This window comes from Microcaecilia unicolor, chromosome 9 (genome assembly GCF_901765095.1).
Source record: "Microcaecilia unicolor chromosome 9, aMicUni1.1, whole genome shotgun sequence".
Classification (NCBI taxonomy): Eukaryota; Metazoa; Chordata; class Amphibia; order Gymnophiona; family Siphonopidae; genus Microcaecilia; species Microcaecilia unicolor.
In genome coordinates, this window is record NC_044039.1 from 14486715 (window position 1) to 14510734 (window position 24020).

At 45.2% G+C, this 24020-nt stretch overlaps 1 protein-coding gene across 5 annotated transcripts in view; it reads left to right on the forward strand.

Annotated features, from left to right (window-relative positions):
* The window catches only part of PTPRQ (protein tyrosine phosphatase receptor type Q), a 260138-nt gene that overhangs the window by 12881 nt on the left and 223237 nt on the right, over positions 1-24020 (forward strand). For all 5 annotated transcript variants that reach the window (XM_030214581.1, XM_030214584.1, XM_030214583.1 and 2 more), the window contains 5 exons: positions 1594-1811; positions 8379-8568; positions 12780-13064; positions 15927-16211; positions 19936-20199. In XM_030214581.1, coding sequence (XP_030070441.1) covers positions 1594-1811; positions 8379-8568; positions 12780-13064; positions 15927-16211; positions 19936-20199 — 1242 coding nt within the window. The remainder of the gene's footprint in view (positions 1-1593; positions 1812-8378; positions 8569-12779; positions 13065-15926; positions 16212-19935; positions 20200-24020) is intronic.

Sequence of the window (24020 nt, forward strand, 5' to 3'; positions counted from 1 at the left end):
AACGGTAGTGGCGATCCTAGGTCGGCTGCCACCCAGGGAGGATCGCTACTGCGCACCCCCCTCCAGGGTGCAGCATGACCCCCCTGGCACAATGACATCCCCCTCCCCGGCGCATCAAGCCCACCCCCCGGGTGCATTATTGGCCGCTGGAGGGTGCAGAGAGCAGCCGTGCGCCTGTCAGCTCCACTGGATCCCTGCTCCCTCTGCCCCGGAACAGGAAGTAACCTGTTCCGGGGCAGAGGGAGCAGGGAACCAGCGGAGCCGACAGGCGCGCGGCTGCTCTCTGCACCCTCCAGCAGCGTGCACCCGGGGCGGACCGCCCCCACCGCCCCACCCTTGCTACGCCACTGCCGAACGGCCATTTCAAGGGGGAGCACTTCCTGCCACCCGCGTCTTCACATTGCCTGCCCTGCTCCCCTCTCGTCGCGTGAATGTTTGGTTTTAGAGAAAATGAGCATGCGCGACACTTTCGCGCATGCTCAGTTTCATTAAAATCGAGCATGTGCAGCGTGAGGGGAAGAAGGGCAGGCAACGTAAGGAGAGCAGCGCTGGAGAAATGCTTCACCTGGCAGGGGCTGGGGACCCCCGCCAGCCAAGGTATGCGGCGTTGCAGCGGGGGGTGGGGGAGAAGTGGGAATGCGGGCCAAATGTGCCCTCCCCCACTTTGGGCTCTGGCCCCCCCAGACTTTGAGGTCTGGCTACGCCCCTGGTTTATATCCTTATTAATCTATATTATTAGAATATTTCTTTCTTTCTTTCTTTCTCTATCCTGACAGCTCTTTCGGAGAATGGAGTGAATTTCTAGGGCTGAGATGCCATGTGAAAGCTTCAGACCTATAGGATATTAACAGAGAATGTGCATGAGAGCAACTTGCGCGTACTGGGAAGCCAGTGTATGCAAATTGACATCGCGCCTATACATTGCAGATATCTAGAAAACCTGATTTACTGAGTAGTCATCGAGATTGGAATTGAGATCCGCTGCCTTGCACCAATATCGGACTTCCCAAACCTTACACCCAGTCAGTGACGTACCAAGGGGGGGGGGAGGGCGGTCCACCCCGGGTGTATGCCGCTGGGGGGGGGGGGCTGCCGCGCACCTGTCGACTCCGCTCATTCTCTGTTCCCTCTGCCCCGGAACAGGTTACTTCCTGTTCCGGGGCAGAGGGAGCAAGGAACGAGCGAAGCCGACAGGCGCGCGGCACCCCCGCAGCAGGTAAAAATGCACCTGTGGGGGGTGTCCTTTCACCGGGAGGGGTGTCCTTTCACTGGGGGTGGCGCATTGGCGATCTGCCCCGGGTGTCAGCCACCCAAGGAACACCACTGCACCCAGTCATTCGGGTTGTCAGGATACAGATCATGCATATGCATGAGGCAGATTTGCATGTCCTGCCTGTATTGTGTGTAACTCTATTTCCTGCATATTCACTATGAATATTCCAAAAACTTGACTGGCTCCCTGTATCCCGAGGACTGGGTTGAGAGCCATTGTGTAAGGTGACAAGGTCTCTGCTTGGCATAAGAGACAAGCAGAACTAGTTCTGGGATCTCCCAGTTGCATCCATGGACTGGTATTTCTTTCTTTCCCTGCAGGTTCCTGCTCTCCGGGATGGATGGCATTTAAGGACAGCTGTTACCAAATTAACAAGCAGTGCACTTCATGGAGTGATGCACAGGACCTCTGCGATTCATCTTATGGAGGAGCACATCTTGTGAACATAAAGACTGAAGAGGAATACTCTTTTATATCTTCTTACCTAAGGGCCAGCAATGAAATAATCATGATATGGAGTGGTCTAAATGACAGAGCAGTGAGTGTCTTTCATTTCAATGTTTCTATAATTGTAGCAAGTGTGTACAGTTGGCTATTGTATGGTTTATGCTTTGGTTTGCAGTGCATTTTTTCTAGCAAAAAAGGTGCCGGTACTCAAATGCTAGGCCACCCTTCAGGAATGGGGTAATCCCTGAGGGACCCACCCCATAATAGCCAGACCCCCTGCAACCAGTCACAGAATCTATGACAAGGCAGAATTGTTGTGTAGAGCCTGAGCTCTTTCATTAAAACTTAGGGTCAATTTTACCAGACAATAGAAAAGGTGCCGGGACTCAGTACCCCCAAGTACCCCCTCAAAAAAAGCCCTGTGCCTTTGACAATCAGCCTTTTTTTTTTTTAATTTCCTAGACTGCAGTGGTAGCTGATGGGTAATAAATTGGTAGAGTCATGGGATAGTTTCTTACCAGCTCATTTTTGAAAGAGAAGGGCGCCCATCTTTCGACAAATCGGGAGATGGGTGTCCTTCTCTCAGGGGCACCCGAATCGGCATAATCAAAAGCCAATTTTGGGTGTCCCCAGCTGCTTTCCGTCGCCAGGATGGCCAAAGTTCCCGGGGGCGTGTCGGAAGGGTAGCGAAGGCGGGACAGGGGCGTGCCGGGGCTTGCTTAAGAGATGGGCGCCCTTGGCCGATAATGGAAAAAAGAAGGGCGTCCCTGGTGAGAATTTGGTCCACTTTATTTGGTCCCTTTTTTTTTCAGGTCCAAGTCCCAAAAAAGTGCCTGAACTGACCGGATGACCACCGGAGGGAATCGGGGATCACCTCCCCTGACTTCCCCAGTGGTCACTAACCCCCTCCCACCCTCAAAAAAACAACTTTAAAAACTTTTTTTGCCAGCCTCTATGCCAGCCTCAAATGTCATACCCAGCTCCATCACAGCACTACAGGTCCCTGGAGCAGTTTTAGTGGGTGCAGTGGACTTCAGGCAGGCGGACCCAGGCCCACCCCCCCCTACCTGTTACACTTGTGGTGGAAAATGGGAGCCCTTCAAAACCCACTCGAAACCCACTGTACCCACATGTAGGTGCCCCCTTTCACCCCTTAGGGCTATGGTGGTGGTGTATAGTTGTGGGGAGTGGGTTTTGGGGGGGCTCAGCACCCAAGGTAAGGGAGCTATGCACCCGGGACCAATTTGCAAAGTCCACTGTAGTGCCCCCTAGGGTGCCCGGTTGGTGCCCTGGCATGTGAGGGGCCCTGCAAGAGGCACCTGCAGCTCTTCTCATGAATGTCCCTATTTGCAACTCTACTGAATGTATTCAAGCACTTAGGGCTCCTTTTACTAAGTGGCAGTAAGCCCGACGCTATACAGGACGTAATGCCGGTCTACCGCAGCAACCTGGTCGTACTTCCCACTCTTAGTGCACTGTAATTTCCGGTGCTACAAAATGTATTTATTTTTGTAGCTAAGGAGCGTACCGAATTGGGCAGTGCCGCACGGGTGCCGCCAGGTTAATGTGGGAGGCCTTAATGCCACCTCAGTGGGTGGCGGTAGGGGTTCTACCCCTAAAAAATGGCCGTGCTGTAAATGCTTTACTTGCCACATGGCCATTTCCTGCAGGAAGTGAGACTTCCCGAAGGCGAGACTTTCCTTTCACCAGCTGCGGTAAAAGGGGGTCTCAGCATGCATGTAAAACACACACACCAACGCCAACGCCAGCGCCGGCCCCCTTTTGCTGCAGCTTGGTAAAAGGGGCCCTTAATAAGCAATGGGATCTTGAACAACACTTTATTTATTTATTTATTTATTACATTTGTACCCCGCGCTTTCCCACACACAGCAGAGCAGGCTCAATGCGGCTTACATAGTAAATACAATTTCAATTACAATCACAAAGTCTTTAAGGAAAATATTGTAGGTTGTAGTAAACGTAGTGGAGGTGGGATTTAAAGGAAAATGAGTAGAGTAAGTCAGAGGAAATAAGGAAGGATGAAGCAAAAGGAAAAGAGATTGGGAAGTGTAAGGAAGAGAGGATAAGGAGGAAAAAGATAAAGGGCAAAGGATGGATAGGTAAAGGTAAGGGCATAGGGAGATTGGGAAATAACGTCTGAGGTAAGATAGTCATCGAGACAAATCATTGGGACATATCAACGGGAAATATCGTCTGAGGTAAAATAGTCATCGGGACCAAAGATTAGGAGGAAGATTTTGAGCTAAGTAGTGTCAGGCGGATACGGTGTCTTGAATAGATGGGTTTTCAGCATTTTTCTAAAGGGTAAATGATCATTGATTGTTCGGATGGTTCTTGGCAAGGCGTTCCAAAGCTGGCTACCCAGGAAGGAGAAACTGGATGCAGAGAAAACTAGAAGTCAAAAATGAAAACCCACGTCTAGATGTCAGCTGTCACGCTAGAGAGCCAAGTGAAAGCTACAACAAAGAAAATGCTCCATTCAATGTGGAAGCTCAAACGATTGAAACCTTTTTTCCCCACAGAAATATTTCGCAACTTGGTGCAATCCATGGTACTAAGTCAGCTAGACTACTGCAATGGAATCTATGTGGGGTGCAAAGAACAAATTATAGAAAAACTTCAAACTGCTCAAAACACAGCAGCCAGGCTTATATTTGGAAAAACGAGATTCGAAAGCGCCAAACCCCTACAAGAAAAACTGCACTAGGTCCGAATCAAAGAACGTATTGCGTTCAAAGTCTGCACCCTGGTTCATAAAATCATCTACGGCGAAGCCCCGGGATACATGACAGACCTCATAGACCTACCAATCAGAAACACAACAGGATCAACACGAACCTACCTAAATCTCCACCACCCAAGCTGCAAAGGACTCAAATACAAATCAACCTATGCATCCAGCTTCTCCTATATAAGCACGCAACTATGGAACGCACTACCAATCGTCGTGAAAACAACGTATGACCACCTAAACTTCCGGAAACTCCTAAAAACTAATCTGTTCAAACAGGCATACCTTAACGGTGGCCTAGTGGTTAGGGTGGTGGACTTTGGTCCTGAGGAACTGAGTTTGATTCCCGGCACAGGCAGCTCTGGGCAAGTCACTTAACCCTCCATTGCCTGCCACATTGAGCCTGCCATGAGTGGGAAAGCGTGGGGTACAAATGTAACAAAACAAACTTAAATGTCCTAACTGTGCAACATAACGTAACCAAACCTCATGCAGGGCATAACTTTTCCTCCTTACGATTACCCAATGTGTCTGTCACACAAGAACTCTAACACAACATCACTCTGTATTTGTTCATATCGATATTGGCGATCGCCTGTACGGTAACATGTAAGCCACATTGAGCCTGCAAATAGGTGGGAAAATGTGGGATACAAATGTAACAAATAAATAAATACATTTTACCAGCTCTCATGTTTATTTAACCATGAGCTGCACTGTTTTATTTTGCTTTATAGCTTCTAGAGGGCAGTTTGAATAAAGTATGTTAGCTTGTTAGGTTGCATGGTAAATCCTAAAATGAAATGCGAGTTAGCAGTCATAAATAAGTTGCACAAGAGGTACTTCAAGCTGACACTAGCAAAATGGCAAAATCAATTAAAATCCTGTTCTTTAAGCTTTGTTTACAGGAAAGAGTTCATTGTCACTTAGCTGCATGTGGACCAGCTGTTTAATATTATCTATTCCAGGAATGTCTTCATTTGTGGGAGTCTGGTTAGTTGAATTAGCTGGACAAAAACTTCCTTGTGGGGGGTGACAGTTTGTGATATTAGTGAAAGGAACTATTTTAGACGTAATCTTAAGTTGAACACATGATTTGGCGCAAGAGATAATGATGTTAGGACCACTTGACACTAGTGATCATAACATGATCAAATATGACTTAATAACGGGGAGCAAACAGACGCGGATCAATCAAGGTATGGTACGCAACTTTATTCTAAAAAAACGCCCGACACAGGCTGTGTTTCGCCCACTAGGGCTGCGTCAGGGGCTCTTTCACTTGCTGCTGTGATAGTCCACTGCGATGCTCAGCAAAGCTCTCCTGTGTACAAACTGGCACAGAGCTCATGGTTGATTTCCTACCTACACACAATCCGGGTATGCCACAGCTAAATGGTCAGTAGCCAGTAGGGGCTCAGGGCTTGTCTTGCCGTGAGAGCTGAACGGGAATACCGGCCGAAAGCAGAAGCTGGAAGGCTGACACGGAGTATCTCGCAGGACGGACTTTCTGGCTACTGACCATTTAGCTGTGGCATACCCGGATTGTGTGTAGGTGGGAAATCAACCATGAGCTCTGTGCCAGTTCGTACACAGGAGAGCTTTGCTGAGCATCACAGTGGACTATCACAGCACCAAGTGAAAGAGCCCCTGATGCAGCCCTAGTGGGCGAAACACAGCCTGTGTCGGTTGTGTAACATACCTTGATTGATCCACGTCTGTTTGCTTCCACGTTGGATTTTGTGGATCGCTTGCCTTCTTGTTTTCTTGGACCATCCTTAATAACTGGGAGGACATTAAGGAAATCGACTGTGCCAGTATTTCAAACGGGAGGTGAGGACATTATTCAAAAATACCATCTTGGACACCCAGAGCTGGCCTTTCGTTCACAAAGATGATTGAAAATAATAATAATGAAAAAAACATAAATGAAAATTTCAGGGATCCTTTTACTAAGGTGCGCTGAAAAATGGCCTGCGGTAGTGTAGGCGCAGGTTTTGGGCGCGCGCAGAATCATTTTTCAGCGCACCGGTAAAAAAGGCCTTTTTAAAATTTTTGCCAAAATTGGGCGTGTGGCAAAATGAAAATTGCCGTGCGCCCATTTTGGGTCTGAGACCTTACCGCCAGCCATTGACCTAGTGGTAAAGACTCACGTGGTAACCGGGCGGTAACGACCTATGCGCGTCAAATATTTTTCGGACACGCGTAGCAGATGTGCACCAAAAATGAAATTACTGCAAGGGCCACACGGTAACCGGGCGGTAACTTGGAATTGGCGACCATTGGGCGCGCGTAGGCACTTATGCAGATTAGTAAAAGGGCCCCTCAGTTTATGAATGCTGATTTTTGGTGCTGGCTTTTAGTGAAGCATTAGGGGGTCAGTAAATGAGTTAACATGTCCTAACACGGAACTTTCCCACGCGCTAAGCTCATTTCTAACGTGGCTGTAAAATGGCCATTTTTCAATTTGTTTAATTTCAGGCCACGCACTGATGTTAGTATATATAATAGGGATATTCATTGTAAACCAGAGCTAATAATAAATAATAAAAGAATTAAATCTGTCTCTAGTCTAAGGGATCCTTTTACAAAGATGTGGTAGTAAGTGGTCGGTGGTTGTGTGAGCATGTGGAATTGCCATGCGTCCAGGCCACTCACTACCACAGCCGTAAAAACTCTATTTTTAAAATGGAGATGTAAATAGCCATGCGCTAAAAATCTGCACACAGCCACTTCCTGCTTGAGCCCTTACCACTTCCTATTTAGCAGGCAGTAAGGGCTCATGTGCAAACCTTTCAGTAATCAGTCAGTGTGTGGTGTAGCCCGATTACCGCCAGGTGTGCCTACACCGCGGACCTGCATTCGAAAAACAGAAAAATATTTTCTGATGTGGGAAACGACGCTTGGCAAAAATCAGAAATACTGCCGGGGATAGTGCTGATTTCCCATGAGCTACCTGCGTGGTAGTCCTACCACCCTTTGGTAAAAGGGCCCTTACGTTACAATTGCTTTATTATAACTTAGTAACATAGTAAATGATGGCAGATAAAGATCTGAATGGTCCATCCAGTCTGCCCAACAAGATAAACTCATTTTACATGGTATGTGATACTTTATACCCGAGTTTGATTTGTCCTTGCCTTTCTCAGGGCACAGACCATAGAAGTCTGCCCAGAACTGTTCTTGTACTAAGTTCTGAAGGTAAAATGGAAGCCCCTTAAAATTTACACTCCAGCCCATCGCTATCTATTCAGTCACGATCAGGGCATAGACCGTAGAAGTCTGCCCAGCACTGCTCTTGTACTAAAAGTTCTGAAGATTCTGGAATCCTAAAGAGTTACAAGATTCTGGAATCCCAATTAGTAGCAACATTCCATGTAGAACCCCAAAGAGTAACATAGTAAATGATGGCAGATAAAGACCTGTATGGTCCATCCAGTCTCCCCAACAAGGTAAACTCATTATACATGGTATATGATACTTTATACTCGAGTTTGATTTGTCCTTGCCATTCTCAGGGCACAGACTGTAGAAGTCTGCCCAGCACTGTTCTTGCACTAAAAGTTCTGAAGCTAATGTCGAAGCCCCTTAAAATTTACAATCCAGCCCATCCCTATCTATTCAGTCACAATCAGGGCATAGACTGTAGAAGTCTGCCCAGCATTAGTTTCGCTTCCCAATTACCGGTGTCACTTTAGAAATGATAAGTAGTAATAGTAGCTTCTTAAACATTGCAAATTCTTAAAGAAATTAAGCCAAAATCCATCAGCAATAACAGAACTAAAAAGAATACCACATAAATAATTAACCTACAGCTATCAAATATATGAAAGAAGATTTGCTTTGTAAGTTCATTGAATTGAGTTGAAGTAGGTCGGTTATTAATGCATATTTTGTTTTAACCAGGAAGAAGGTGGTCTGTTGTGGACAGATGGATCATCTTTTGACTTGGAAAAAACCGAGACAGCACCGTCATCAGTGCTACCGGGAAACGACACGGACTGCTACGCCTTGCGACAAAATGCAACAGGCCTAAATTTTATTTTCACTGGGTTTTACTGTTTTCTGCAACTACCATATCTCTGTGAATACGAATGTAATATTCTTATTTTCATAGTTTTTATAAGTTTCAGCAGCTGCTTTAAATGGACACTTATTTACTAAACTGAGGGGTCCTTTCACTAAGGCACAGCAAAACGTGGCCTGCGGTAGTGTGGGTGCGTGTATTTGGCGCGCACCGGGACAGTTTTTACCACATCTGGTAAAAAGGGCTTTTTTTCAATGGGCCGAGAAAAGGGCCTGTGGTAAAATTGAAACCATTGTGCACCCTGCTTACGGCCTGAGCCCTTAACACTGCCCATTGATCTAGTGGTCGGGGCTCACGTGCTACACACGTGGTGACATGCGTCAACTGCCGATTAATGCCGGAAACACCGTATGCGGTAAGAAATAAAAAAATAATTTGTCACGGCGTTATGGGCGCATGCCAAATCTGAGGGTGTGCTACTTGGTGGCAATCTCGTTTTGGCGTGAGCTGCATGCGCATAGAGCCTATCGTGCCTTTGTAAAAGGGCCCCCTAGTTAGCTATTATCACGATAGTTTGCATGTGAACGTTAACAGCATGGGGTGTTAACTGAAAATGCACATTATCCCCCCAATTTTATATCTAGCTTCATGAGTTGTACACAACTTAATTGAATAATGAGCCAATTAACAGCTATAATTGGGTCTTAACCAGGGGCGTAGCTAGACTTCGGCGGGAGGGGGGTCAAGAGCCCGAGGTGAGGGGGCACATTTTAGCCCCCCCTGTGTCACCGACACCCATCCCCCGCCATTGCCACCACCACCAACAACTTTGCCCCCCCAGCTGTCGACCCTCTCGACCCCCCCCTCCCGCCGCCAACCCGCCGTCGCCTACCTGCAGGACGTCAGAAACAGAAGGAACCCTTTTGCGAGAAGAAGAGGACCTCGGCTGGCGGGGGTTGGGGTCCCCCGCCAGCAAAGGTAGGTGACAGCGGGTTGGCGGCTGGAGGGGGGATCGGGCGGGTCGTTGGCAGGGGGGTCAAGGGCCAAATCTACGGGGGCCCAGGCCCCCCATGGCCTCATGTAGCTATACCACTGATCTTAACAATAAATTATCGGTGCTCATTGGCACATTTTAAATTTTTAAGCATATATTTTTACACGCCCGGATCCAAGCGTAAATTTTACGTGAAGTTCCAAAAAAGGGGGTGGATCGGGGTCATTCCTTTAATTTACATGCATTGTTATAGAATAAAGGCGATCCACGCTTAATTTAGGCTTGGGGATTTACGCCAAGGTTTCGTCGGTGTAAATGGTCACGCCTAAATGTAGCCGCAGTTCATGGTGCTAAGCCTAACTTTAAGTGCTGTTTATAGAATAATGCTAAGTGCTATTTTTTTGGCCCGTTTTTTTTTTAGGTGAATTTAGTCCTATCTGGACAGGGGCTGTGCTTTACAGTTTATGCTGAGCTAGAGACTGCGTGGCAACTGTTAGTGTAACAATTAACGTGGCGACAGTTAACCACCTGACAGCAGGAGAGAGGGAATCAAAAGCACAGTGAAGAAAGCAGAAAAGGAAAAGGGCTAAGAATTGGTGTGGAGGAACTAATTTTATTAGAAGACCTGACACGGGCCGTGTTTCAGGAAATGGCCCCATGTCAGGGGTCAGGTTTATATATTTCTGCACGTATGAAATAAATGGACTTGGTCAAGCGATGTGACCCAATATGCACAAATATCTGTTGAAAAGCTGCTCAATTCACTTGCAGCCGAAGGAGACGCTGCGCATGCATGAAAATCAATGCAGTAGAGTTTGAACCTAACTCCTGTATATACTAAGCTGCGGTAAAAGAGGCCCTGCTCTAGTGACAGCGGACATTTTTGCTGCATGCTGAGGCCCAGGGCCAGTCTTAGCAAGTGCGGGGCCCTGTGTAGACCAATTTGATGAGGCCCCACCCCAGCTCCGCCCCCACCCTAGCTCCACCCAAGCTCCACCTCCACCCTAGCTCCAGGGCTGGCCATCCCCTCCGAGCTCCAGGACCATCCCCCCTCCCTCCGAGCTCCAAGTCCCCCCTCCTTCCCAGCTCCAAGTCCTCCCTCCCTTCCAGCTCCAAGACCTCCCTCCCTGCCTGCCAGCTCCAAAGGCCTCCCTGCCAGCTCCAAGGCCTCCCTGCCAGCTCCAAGGCCTCCCTGCCAGCTCCAAAGTCGGCCTCCCTGCCAGCCGGCCTCCTTCCCTGCCTCCCTCCCAGCTCCAAGGCTCCCCTTCCCAGCTCCAAGGCTCTCCATCTTCCGAGGCCTCTCTCCCTCCAAGGCCTCCCTCCCCTCCCTCTGAATTTTAAAAGTTACCTCGTCGGGTTACAGGCAGCGGAAGGAGTGAAAAGCGTGCAAGCTGCTTGGCGCTTCAGGAGCCTTCCTTTCCCTCTCTCAGCTCTGTTCCCGCCCTCATTTCCTGTTTCCACGAGGGCGGGACCAGAGCTGAGAGAGGGAAAGGAAGGCTCCTGAAGCGCCCAGCAGCTCGCAAGCTTTTCACTCCTGCTGCTGCCTGTAACCCGACAAGGTAACTTTTAAAATTCAGAGGGAGGGGGACTGGAACTCGGGCGGTCGGGGGCAGGGCCCCCTTGAGCACGAGGCCCTATGCAGTCGCCTCGCCCTAAGACCGGCCCTGCTGAGGCCCTTTTTACTGCAGAGGGTAAAAAGGCTGAAAAAAGAAATGGCCATGCAGTAAGGTTGTACTTATCGTGTGGCCATGTGGGGGGAGAGCAATTACCATTGAAATGACAGTAATGGCTCCCGCGCTAACCTGGTGGTAACCCAATTACCGCTGGGTTAGCACTGTGCTAAAACATAGGGACCTATTTTCCCTAGTGCCGGAAATGGTGCACACTGGGAGTGGAACTACCACTGGCGCCCGCGTGATTGCACATTGTCTCCTGGATTCTATATATTGCGCCTCGCATTCTGCGCCAAAATCCAAGCGTATTCTATAACAACGCACGTATCTTAATTGGCTTAACAAGCTAATCAGCATCGATAACAGCACTTAACAAGCAATAATGAACACTAATTGGCAATAGTTAGAATTTAGGCGCACAACTCACTAGGCATATTCTGTAACAGAGCGCCTAAATTCTAATGTGCTCAACCAAAAAGAGGCGTGGTTATGGGTGGGGAAATGGACATTTTGTGGGCATTCCAAAATTTATGCCTATTGTCATAAATTATGGCCCTCTGCGCCTAAATCTATGTTCCGGTATTTACGCCACATTTTCCTTGGTATCAATGGATGCATGTACTCCTAGGTGCTGGGATATCAACTAAGCATATTCTATATACCATGCTTAAATCTAGGCGCTGCTTATAGAATGCGCTAGGCGGAAATTTGTTCCGTGCGGATTTTTCAGGTGCCATATATAGAACCTACCCCTCTATGTACATAAGTACATAAGTATTGCCATACTGGGAAAGACCAACGGTCCATCGAGCCCAGCATCCTGTTTCTAACAGTGGCCAATCCAGGTCACAAATACCCAGCAAGATCCCAAAAATGTACAAACCATTTTATACTGCTTATCCCAGAAATAGTGGATTTTCCCCAAGTCCATTTAATAACGGTCTATGGACTTTTTCTTTAGGAAGCCGTCCAAACCTTTTTAAAACTCCGCTAAGCTAACCGCCTTTACCACATTCTCTGGCAACGAATTCCAGAGTTTAATTACACATTGAGTGAAGAAAAATTTTCTCCGATTCGTTTTAAATTTACTACATTGTAGCTTCATCGCATGCCCCCTAGTCCTAGTATTTTTGGAAAGCGTGAACAGATGCTTCACATCTACCCGTTCAACTCCACTCATTATTTTATAGACCTCTATCATATCTCCCCTCAGCCGCCTTTTCTCCAAGCTGAAGAGCCCTAGCCGCTTTAGCCTTTCCTCATAGGGAAGTCGTCTCATCCCCTTTATCATTTTCATGTGTTAGTATTCTATAACCTACGCACAAATGGTGCCTAACCTTAGGTGTGTTGTTATTCCTCCCCCCCCCCCCATATTAACACTGCCCGATTAATTGCATTCTGGCTACACTATTGATTCACTCCGTTTGACATAGCTTATAAAAAAGTTGGAACAGCAGACTGTAAGAAAGAAACTTCCGAACCACACTTGTCTAGCACAGAGCAATTATTTGGATTTGCCAATGTTGACATGACTACCAACTTTCTGCCAGAAATGTGTTTTTAGCTTGCCAGTTTGTTTTATCAACATTAAAGTGCTAAATATTTCTTTCCAGTTCCTGCTGTACCTGGGGACTTCACGTTTCATCTGGAAGATGTAAGAGAAACTGAAGCCATGTTTGCTTGGAGTGATTTGCAAGGCTGGCTTAAACCAGGGCATCAGCTTGTCATTAAATGCTATTCAGCACATTCAGGGGATTGGATCGAAAGTTTGCCTCCGGGCACCACAAGAAAATCCACTGAGCTGCTTTCTCCTGGTCGCTTCTACAGTTTTGTGTTGGCAATGAGGAGCCCAGGAGGGGCCCAGGTTAACCTTAGTCCTGTTCTTAGAGTAGAGACAAGTAAGTCACAAAGCTTCAAGAAATACTGATTTTTCAGTCATTAGTGGTTACACATTCTTTCTTTGATGTACAGTTTTAGAATATCTTTGTATTTACTTAGTTAAGGTTTGCTAGAGTTTCTAGGAGGGGAAAAAAAAAACACCACAAGGGTCGAGGTACACTGAAGTCCTACGCAGAAAGATGCACAAGGCAGAGAGTAGGAAAGGTAGGCTCTTCCAAAGCAACCGGAGACGGCGTATGTAGAAAATAAAATCTTTATTCAATTGAAAAAACTGTGACACACTTGACTCTGACTCGACACAGCCGTGTTTCGGCACAAAAACCCGCCTTCATCAGGAGTCTTGTGAGATACAGTCGATGGTGTAAATTCAATCATCAATTCTATGATGGTTGTTGTATCTGATATGGCTATCATCCAATGTTTGAGTCAGTGACGTAGCCAAGGGTGGGCTTGGGTGGGCACAGGCCCACCCACTTTGGGCTCAGGCCCTCCCAGTAGCAGCAGAAGCATGATGTGGCTGGCAGGGATCCCCAAGCCCCACCAGCTGAGAACTCCCAACAACTGTCCCTCTTGCATACCTTGTAAATAGCAGATCTTCACCTACAGCGAGAAGCGACTGATGCGTACTGTTCACATCAGCCCCACAGCCTTCCCTCTGATGTATTCCTGCCTGTGTGGAAATAGGAAGTTGCATCAGAGGGAAGGCTGTGGGGCCAACATGAGCAATGAAAATCTGCTACTTAAAAGGTATGCAGGAGGGGGGGGGGGGGATGTTTGAGAGACCATATGGCATGCAGGCAAGAGAGGGAGAGACCAAATCACTTGTGGGACAGGGCGGAGTTCTTCTGCCCACCCATCTTGGGTCCAGGCCCACCCAAAATTGGGTGTCTGGCTACGCCCCTGGTTTGAGTCAAGAGAAATCTCCGTAGCGTGCAAGTGCCTCTGACGTACCGCTACGGCTGTGTCGAGTCAGAGTCAAGTGTGTCACAGTTTTTTCAATTGAATAAAGATTTGATTTTCTACATACGCCGTCTCCAGTTGCTAGAGTTTCTATATATTCTTTCAAGCATGGTTTTAGAATATTTTTGTTTGTTTTGTTAAGGTTTGCTAGAGTTTCTATGCACTCAAACACAGTTTTAGAATATTTTAATGCTTATTTTGTTATAGTTTGCTAGGGTTTTTATATGTTTTTTTTAAAGCACAGTTTTAAAATATTTTTATGCTTATTTTGTTGTGGTTTTCTAGGGTTTCTATATGTTTTTTTTTTAAAGCACAGTTTTAGGATATCTTCATTTTAAGTTTTTTTTTTTAGCATTTCTATGCATTCTTTCTTTCAAGCATGGTTTTAGAATATTTTTATTTTGTTAAGGATTGCTAGAGTTTCTATACATTCATGCACAGTTTTAGAATATTTTAATACTTATTTTGTTATAGTTTGCTAAGGTTTTTATTTGTTCTTTTTTTTCAAGCAAATGATTAGCATGTATGTGTGTATGTGTGGTAACAGCGGTTAACATATCTGGGTTTAAAAAAGGGTCAGACAAGTTCCTGGAGGAAAAGTCTATATAGTCTGCTATTGAGATAGACGCGAGGAAACCACTGTTTGCCCTGGGATTGGTAGCATGGAATGTTGCTGCTCTTTGGGATTCCGGAATCTTGCTACTCTTTGGGGTTCCGGAATGTTGCTACTAATTGGGCTTCTCATCAATCAAAGAAGAGGGAACAATTGCAAAGTATGCAAAAGCTAACGTTCCAAAATTTATTTATTTATTTATTGCATTTGTATCCCACATTTTCCCACCTGTTTGCGGGCTCAGTGTGGCTTACAATACAGTGTGAATGATGGAAATACAATTTGTTACAGTACAGTTATGGGTTACATAGTGAGGAGATATGGGAAGACAAAGTCAAAATCAAAAAATCATTTGGGAAATAGAACAATGGAATGTATCAATGGCGAAATGATAGGGCGATAGAATGTCATTTGGGAAGTAGAACAGTGGGATGTTCTACTTTTTTTAAACTTTTTTTTTTAAAACTTCCCTCCTCTCACCTCACAAAAATAAATCATAAAATATCAAAAAACAGGAACAAAAGAAACTGTGATGTGGAAAGCATCAAAGGGAAAAAAAAGGAACCGGAGGAATCAGAAATTAATCAGTTGTCAGACTATTAGGTCTCTTAGAAAAAACAACTATTTCAGACCTTTAAGCCTCCTGAATGACATCGATCATTTGCCTAACCGGAACCAAAACCTGTATACATATTGCAAATTTTATTTGTTTATTTGTTTAATCTTTAAATTCTTAAAATGTTTTAAATAACTTTTATAATAAACACTAAAGAATGAAAAATAAATCTGACCTTTCCTAAGTATAAAGTAGTGTCAAACGTTTCAACCCACCAACCAAAGGGAGTGGAGGAGTGGCCTAGTGGTTAGGGTGGTGGACTTTGGTCCTGGGGAACTGAGGAACTGAGTTCGATTCCCACTTCAGGCACAGGCAGCTCCTTGTGACTCTGGGCAAGTCACTTAACCCTCCATTGCCCCATGTAAGCCGCATTGAGCCTGCCATGAGTGGGAAAGCGCGGGGTACAAATGTAACAAAAATAAAATAAACAAGTAAATGGCGACTACTTATCTCTGCATTTGCAGTTTCAGCACTGAACCAAAACTGTTTCTACTGCCCGACGCTGATATATCTATAAAAACAGGGTTTCAGTCAAGAGACCTGCTTCCAGGGACTGCAGCATGTTGCAATAATTACAGGCCGGCACACCGGCTCGATTTGGGGGTTTAAATTGCACTCTTGTGTATAATATGTGACCAAATTGTGAACCGGCAATTTCATGGCTACTTTCAGGACCCTTTCAACCTCGCAACCTGCTGGCAAGAAATGTGTCTTCCACAGATATATTCCTGGAATGGGACCCTCCCCTGGACTCATCTAATGCATCCTTTCATGGCTATATTTTAAAAATCTTGGATGTCGATGAAAACAAATATGAAATAAGACCTGAGGACAAAGGGAAAATGTCAACAATAATTAGAAATCTCAGACCGTATCATCAGTACTGGATCCATTTGCAAAGCGTAGCACAAGGCGGTTCTTTGAGCTGCGACGAGGATCCGATCTTAGTAGTAACAGGTAATTCCCTCTCTTTTGCTCTAATATATATAGATTTCTAGTTGCAGTTCTTTAGAAGCAGCTGTTCAAAGCAAGGCTTTGTCATTTTTTAGAATCCAAAGACTAACCTGCTTATAATTGAAAAAGAAAAACGTCTATATTGCAACCCAAATCGGGAGAGAGACGTTTATCTCACAAAAACGAATAAAGCGGTATAATCGAAAGCCAAATTTGGACGTTTTCAACTGCACTCCGTCGCGGATGCGGATAAAGTTGATGGGGGCGTGTCGAAGGCGTGGTGAAGGCGGAACTGGGGCGTGGTTATCGGCCGAACAGAGATGGGCGTCTTTCGCCGATAATGGAAGAAAAATATGCGTTTTTAGCGAGAATTTAGGGCACTTTTCCTGGACCCTGTTTTTCCACGAATAAGGCCCCAAAAAGTGCCCTAAATGACCAGATGACCACTGGAGGGAATCGGGGATGACCTCCCCTGACTCCCCCAGTGGTCACAAACCCCCTCCCACCACAAAATATGCCGTTTCACAACTTTTTATTTTCACCCTCAAATGTCATACCCACCTCCCTGGCAGCAGTATGCAGGTCACTGGAGCAGTTATTAGGGGGTGCAGTGGACTTCAGGCAGGTGGACCCAGGCCCATCCCCCCCCCACATGTTACACTTGTGCTGGTAAATGGGAGCCCTCCAAACCAGGGGCGTATCTGCGTGGGGCCACAGGGGCCTGGGCCCCCGCAGATTTCGCCCTGGCCCCCCTCCCCGCCGTCAACCCTCCCCCGCTGCTTACTTTTGCTGGCGGGGTCCGACCCGCAATCTCCATATTTCGGCTTCCTCCGTGGCCATGTGCTTCCAGGAAGTAACGCTGCAGTGCTGATTCGTTGAATCCAGTTCGGCGTCTGACGTCCCAGCACGTCAGACGCCGAACTAGATTCAACGAATCAGCGCTGCAGCGTTACTTCCTGGAAGCACATGGCCACGGAGGAAGCCGAAATATGGAGATTGCGGGTCGGACCCCGCCAGCAAAAGTAAGCAGCGGGGGAGGGTTGACGGCGGGGAGGGGGTGGAGAGAGGCGGCGGCGGCGGCGGCGGCGGCGGCGGCGGGGGGGGGAGGCAAAAATGTGCCCCCCCTCTCTGGCTCTGGCCCCCCCTACCGCCGGATTCCAGATACGCCCCTGCTCCAAACCACCCCCCAAACCCACTGTACCCACATGTAGGTGCCCCCCTTCACCCCTTAGGGCTATAGTAATGGTGTAGACTTGTGGGCAGTGGGTTTTGAGGGGGATTTGGGGGGCTCAACACACAAGGGAAGGGTGCTATGCACCTGGGAGCTCTTTTACCTTTTTTTTTGTTTTTGTAAAAGTGCCCCCTAGGGTGCCCGGTTGGTGTCCTGGCATGTGAGGGGTACCAGTGCACTACGACTCCTGGCCCCTCCCACGAACAAATGCCTTGGATTTATTCGTTTTTGAGCTGGGCGCTTTCATTTTCCATTATCACTGAAAAACAAAAACGCCCAGCTCACAAATTGTCGAATAAAACATGGACGTCTATTTTTTTCGAAAATACGGTTCGGTCCGCCCCTTCACGGACCCGTTCTCGGAGATAAACGCCCATGGAGATAGACGTTTTTGTTCAATTATGCCCCTCCACGTCATCCCTCTGAAAGGAAGAGTTAAAGAATGCATTCGCTAATGGAAGTCTGTTTGAAGAATGCCAATTAGAAATCACCTATGCGTCTTCATGACTTCCATGGTTCTCGTTTAAATTATATCTTATAATACTTTTAAGAGTGAATGTTAGAATCTGTGGGTACTATTTATACATATAAAAAGTGGATTTAAATATGTAAATTGGTATAAGGAGCAATTTTAAAGAAATGATACTGCTTGCGCTTTCATTTCGTTTATTCATGCTTCTATCCCACAATTATCCAAAAGCGAGTTTCGGTTCAATGTGGCTTACATTTAACAGTTGTTAGAAATTGCATTGATTCAATTGCATTTACAAGATTGTAACTCTTTCAGGAAGTGACATCATTAGACAACAGAAAGGTGAGACCGATGATGTCCACTCCAGAAAGAACCACTCTTAAGATAGCAATGAATTCCACCACCGCTAACTCCAGACTCCGCCCCTTCTGCCTCGCATCACCTTATGCCTGGAACAGACTTCCTGAGCCCATACGCCATGCACCCTCCCTGCCCATTTTCAAGTCCTTACTCAAAGCCCATCTCTTCTCCCTTGCTTTTGGTGCCTAACCACCCTCCCCATTCATGATACCTACACTGACTACATAGTTTTTACCTTTAGATTGTAAGCTCTCTTGAGCAGGGACTGTCCTTCCCCATGTTTAAACTTGTACAGCGCTGCGTAACCCTGGCAGCGCTATAGAAATGCTAAGTAGTAGTAGTAGCAATGAATTTCACTATTTGTTTTACATTTGTAAATCATCTTGAATGGTTTATTATTTATTTATTTATTTATTTTAAAAACTTGGCAAAAACTATTCAAGGTGATTTACAAATATAAAACAAATCGTGAAATTCATTGCTATCTTAAGAGTGGTTCTTTCTGGAGTGGACATGGTCGCTCTCACCTTGCTGTTGCCTAATGATGTCACTTCCTGAAAGAGTTCCCTGATAAGTTGAGTTCCTTTGCATTTATTTACATCATCATTCATTGGAAAGTATGGATTTAATTCTTTTCACAAACAATGGAGATTTGATAGAAATAATTTCTTCACTTAATAATGTGCTTCTATTTGATATAATAAAAAACATTTTAAAGTGATTAAATCAAATTTTAGGTGCTCTTATATGCCATCTGTTTAGAGGCTGCAGGGATCTGTCTGTTTTTAGTGATGCAAAGAACAGGGCAGGCTACCCTCAAAGATAAGGAGGCATGGCAGAGATTGCATGTGCCATTTGACAATTCTCCTTTCACATAATGCTAAGTAAACAGGGGGATACAGAGAAAAATGCAGAGCAATATTGTAATTCATGGGTGTGATGAATGGAATCCAACAGGGTCACTGGAATGATTAGGAACAATGCTTAATAGCTTAGGATCAATATTTAACCATGGGGCTTAGTGTTTAAACAAAACACCAGCTGCAGTGGTTAAAATGAAACCAGATATTCAATACTGGTACTCCGATATCCAGTTTCAGTGCTGACTCGGAAGTTCTTTCCGATAGCCACTATATTCAGACTGTTAACTGGATTGCTACCAGATAAAGTCAGGGCAGCCTTTTTGCTGCCTAACTTTATCCGTGTAGTCATGCGGTTAGCAGTCTGAATATGGCTACTGACTAGATAACCTCTAGCTCTGTCCCAGCTCTGCCCACAGACTGCCCAGATATCTTAAGAGTGGTTCAGATAACTCTTTCAGGAAGTGACATCATTAGGCAAAAGAAAGGTGAGACCGATGATGTCCACTCCAGAAAGAACCACTCTTCAGATAGTAACGAGATGGTTGGATGATATCTTTGGCACCAGGGCCGCCGAGAGTGGGGGCAGGGGGGACAAAAGGTGGTGGGGGGGGGGGGGGGGAGGAGTGCAAGGATGAAAGTTCACCTAAGGTTATTAATACCATTGTGCTAGCTCTGACTCTCTTCACTAAACCAAGGTAGCTAAAATCTCGCATTAGTAGGTTTGCAGTGACTTAAAAGAAAGGACATTTTGAAGGAACTTTAAACATTCCATATTTTTTCTTTTTTTTAAATTGGATTTAGGTGTGAGTCCCCCAAGCAAAGTTTTTGTTAAAGATGTTGATGAGGAGAGCTTGGTCCTTCACTGGGAAACCTTACATTCAGGTCATGATTTCTACATCCAAGTGAAATCGACTGCAGGCACCGAGCACAATGTAAATTATGTAGTGAAACGCAAGGATTCACTTCTGATCGATTTTCTAACTCCAGGAATGAGTTATGAAATAGGTGTGGCAACGGTGCAAAATGGAAACATGAGCGAAATGAAGACCATTACACAGACATTAAGTAAGAGAATGTTCCAGAAAATATTCGTGGACCTTACCACAATTAGTTGGTGTAAAACATTGTTTTCCTTTCTTCGTGTGGTCTAAACTTAAGATTGTGTTTTTAAATTCGTAGATATTAGGAGATTGATATTTATTTATTTATTTATTTATTGCATTTGTATCCCACATTTTCCCACCTTTTTGCAGGCTCAATGTGGCTTACATTGTACCGTAATGGCAAACGCCATTTCCGGAAGGAAAAATACAAAGTAGTATTACATTTAAAGTTCATAAATGTTGAAATAAATATAAAGTAAGTTAGATAAACAGTTCATTTCAAGCGTGAGAGATAAGGGGGTAGTGCGTTAACGTTCATTAGTGACAAATTGATTGAAACAAACAGGTATAGAGAGTTCAATTTTGTCTGGTTCTGGTAGAGTTTTGATGTCAGGTCATTTATGAAGGATCATTATGGTATGTCTTTTTGGTTTTCAAATATTCAAAACCATGTATATTTTCAAAACCCGGTGCTGCTGTTTTGTGTGTATGTTCCTTTATAAGATGTGCGTTCCCTCTTTACATCCTGCAAATTATGGGAACGATATTCAAAGAGATTTAGCCGTTTGCTAACCAGTAAAATGGCTTGGTCGGGGCTAGCTGCTAATTTTCAGCCTCACTCTACGGCTAGCGCCTAACTCAAAGCCGGCTATGTTGGGGCGGTCTATCTTTGGTCATTATAGCTTAGCTGGTCAGGGAATGAATATCGACTTAACTGGTTATAAAAACCCTGGAAATTCAACGCCGGTTGCCGGATATGGTTCAACACTGAATTTCCAGGTTCTCTGCCGATCGTGAGCATTAGCCAGACTTCCTCCTGTGATCTGAATATCGGCCCCAGCGTGCCTAACTTGGGTGCCAGCATTTACACCGGGTGTCAGTAGGCATAAGTCTGGCACCCAAAGTTTAGGTGCGGAAATCAGTGCTAAGTGCAATTCTATAAAGGGTGTGTACTTTTTATAGAATCATGCTCAGCGTGCGTAACTGCTAGCGTAGTGCTTGACAGTATTCTATGACCGCACAGATGGCTTAGCGTGTAACTGCAAGGGAGTCATACACACAAGCAGAACATGGGTGGACCTGCCTCAAAGCTATGCACTGGGGTTTAGTGGGTTGGGAGTGATGGTCTCTCATCTCTGCCTCAGTGATGCCTCTAAATGGCCACAGAGACCTCTAGTGGTGATATTGTGCTATTACTGCTAGGAGGTCAGGCTTCCATATATGGGCATTTTGTGACTTTCCAACTTACATGTGGGTTTGCTGCGTTTCTCCATTCAGTTTTTCAACAGGTATCTTAGTAAAATTGCTGCTCCTGCTGCACACCCTTGCTAATATAGGTGCACTCCTGCAGGTATTTTAGAAAAAGCTCCATGATGGCATGTTCTTTTCTAAAATGCCAGTGAAACTGAGCACATCCTGACTCGGATGTATCAATTCTGATCTTTGCATTTTATCTAAAATGGGACTCAACATTTACTTCTTCAATCCTCTTTCTCCAAACCTCTGTGGGGAGTCATTTTTGGCATCCCTGTGCTGATATTTAATGAACAGTATATCTAGAGTTGCATTTTTAGCAGATTTAACCGCTTTCAAAGGGCTATTAATTGATTTCATTCATTCATTTAGTGGCAACCCTACCGTTAGGCCAACTGAGGCGAGGGCCTTAGACGACACTCATTATGGAGCGGCATCTTTCCCCCTTCCTCCCTCAACTCCCCTCCACAGCTTACCTTCCTTTTTTGTTTGTCAAAATTTGGCTCCTGTTTCCTCGGAGACACTGGTGCCAGCGGCAGGGCAGTGTATGGGGATCGCTGCCACCTCCGACTTTTGAAAACAACAAGAACAAAAAAAGAAGGCAGGCTCGGGGGAAGGGAGAGATGCTAGACCGCAGCTGGGGGGGGGGGGGGTCGCAGTGCTGGGGGGATGGGGTGCCATTTCATCCCCGCCTCAGGTGGCAGATTGCCTTGGACCACCCCTGCATTCATTAATGTGCCGCATATACCTCAAAGCTAATTTTGCCCAGAGCAGAAAATTGTCTATTAAAATTATTACAGTCCTATACAAGTTGTCCAAATAATACTAATTACAATACTTAAAAAAATAAGGAGGAAAAAGACTTCAGTAGCTCAGTGCCCTCCCTATGATAAGGGACTTCTACTAGGCAAACCTCATCGCCAGTCTTATGTGTCCAATACATATGTCTACACCGGCGCAGGCCATTTTCCGGCACACCTTAGTAAAAGGGCCCCTCACTGGCCAAACCTCGTCATCAGTCTTTAAAAACCTCCTTAAATATCTTCTTTATGATACTTTTTAACTCTTTCATTTATTTCTTGTATCTTCTTATATTTTTCATATTTATATAAAACACTATTTATTTATTTATTGCATTTGTATCCAACATTTTCCCACCTCTTTGCAGGCTCAATGTGGCTTACATTATGCCGTAATGGCAAGTGCCATTACCGAAAGGAGAGTTACAGAGTATTATTGCATTTAAAGTAGAGAAATTTAAAATAAATTAGAAATAAAAGATATATATATAAATTATTTCAGGTGTAAGAGAACTAGGGTAATATGTAACATTCAATAAAGACATATTGATTATAGTAAACAAATAGCATAGTGAATATATTCAACAAACAGTAAGAGATCATTGATAACTTGTTCAGGTAAACGTTTTGGTGTCAGTTCAATTATGAAGGACCTTTGTAGTAAGTCTCATTGAACAGTTTGGTCTTTAGTAATTTCCGGAAGGTTACCAAATCGTGCGTTGTTATTATGGCACTTGGTAATGCATAACGCCTTCATCAGGGGTCTTGACAGGTGTTTTATATAACGTGCTGTCAATATAGATCCACAAGCAAACCTGGTCACCAGCTCTGTCTCCCCTAGCAACAGAATTGTCAAGACCCCTGACGAAGGCGTTTTAGCCGAAACACGGACCGTGTTGGGTCCCAATAAAGGTTTCTTTTGGAGCATCTTACCTTGATGTGGTGTCTGATCACTTGATACTGGTTCCTTTCCACCCAATTTCTGTTTGTGTTCCGTTCCTGTGGAAAGTGTGAACCCCACCTGGTTGTCTGCCACTTGGTAATGCATTCCATGTTTGCGTGCAGGCGTAGGAGAAACTAGATGCATATATCGATTTGTATTTGAGTCCTTTGCAATTGGGGTAGTGGAGGTGCAAAAAAGTAAGTGATGATCTTTTTGTGTTCCTTGCTGGCAAGTCTATGAGGTCAAACATATACATCGGGGCCTCGCCATGAATAATTTTATGAACCAGGGTATAGGTTTTGAACGTAATTGCGTCTTTTAGTGGGAGCCAGTGTAATTTTTCTCTGAGGGGTTTGGCGTTTTCGTATTTCGTTTTTCCAAATATGAGTCTGGCTGCAGTGTTTTGGGCAGTTTGGAGTTTCTTAATGATTTGTGCTTTGCAGTTGGCGTAGATGGAATTGCAATAGTCCAAATGACTTAACACCATTGACTGCACCAGATTGCGGAATATCTCTCTTTGGAAGAATAGTGTTATTCTTTTTGGTTTCCACATTGCATGAAACATTTTCTTTGTTACATTTTCTGCATGACTTTCTAGTGAGAGACTTCGATCAATTATGTCTCCTAGAAGTTCCAGGGTATCCAAAACAGGAAGAGTAAAGTTTGGGGTATTTATATTGGTATACTCAATCTTGTTATATTGTGATGAAATAATAAGGCATTGTGTCTTTTCCGCATTAAGCTTCAGTTGGAAAGTATCCGCCCACGAGTTCATTATTTGGAAGC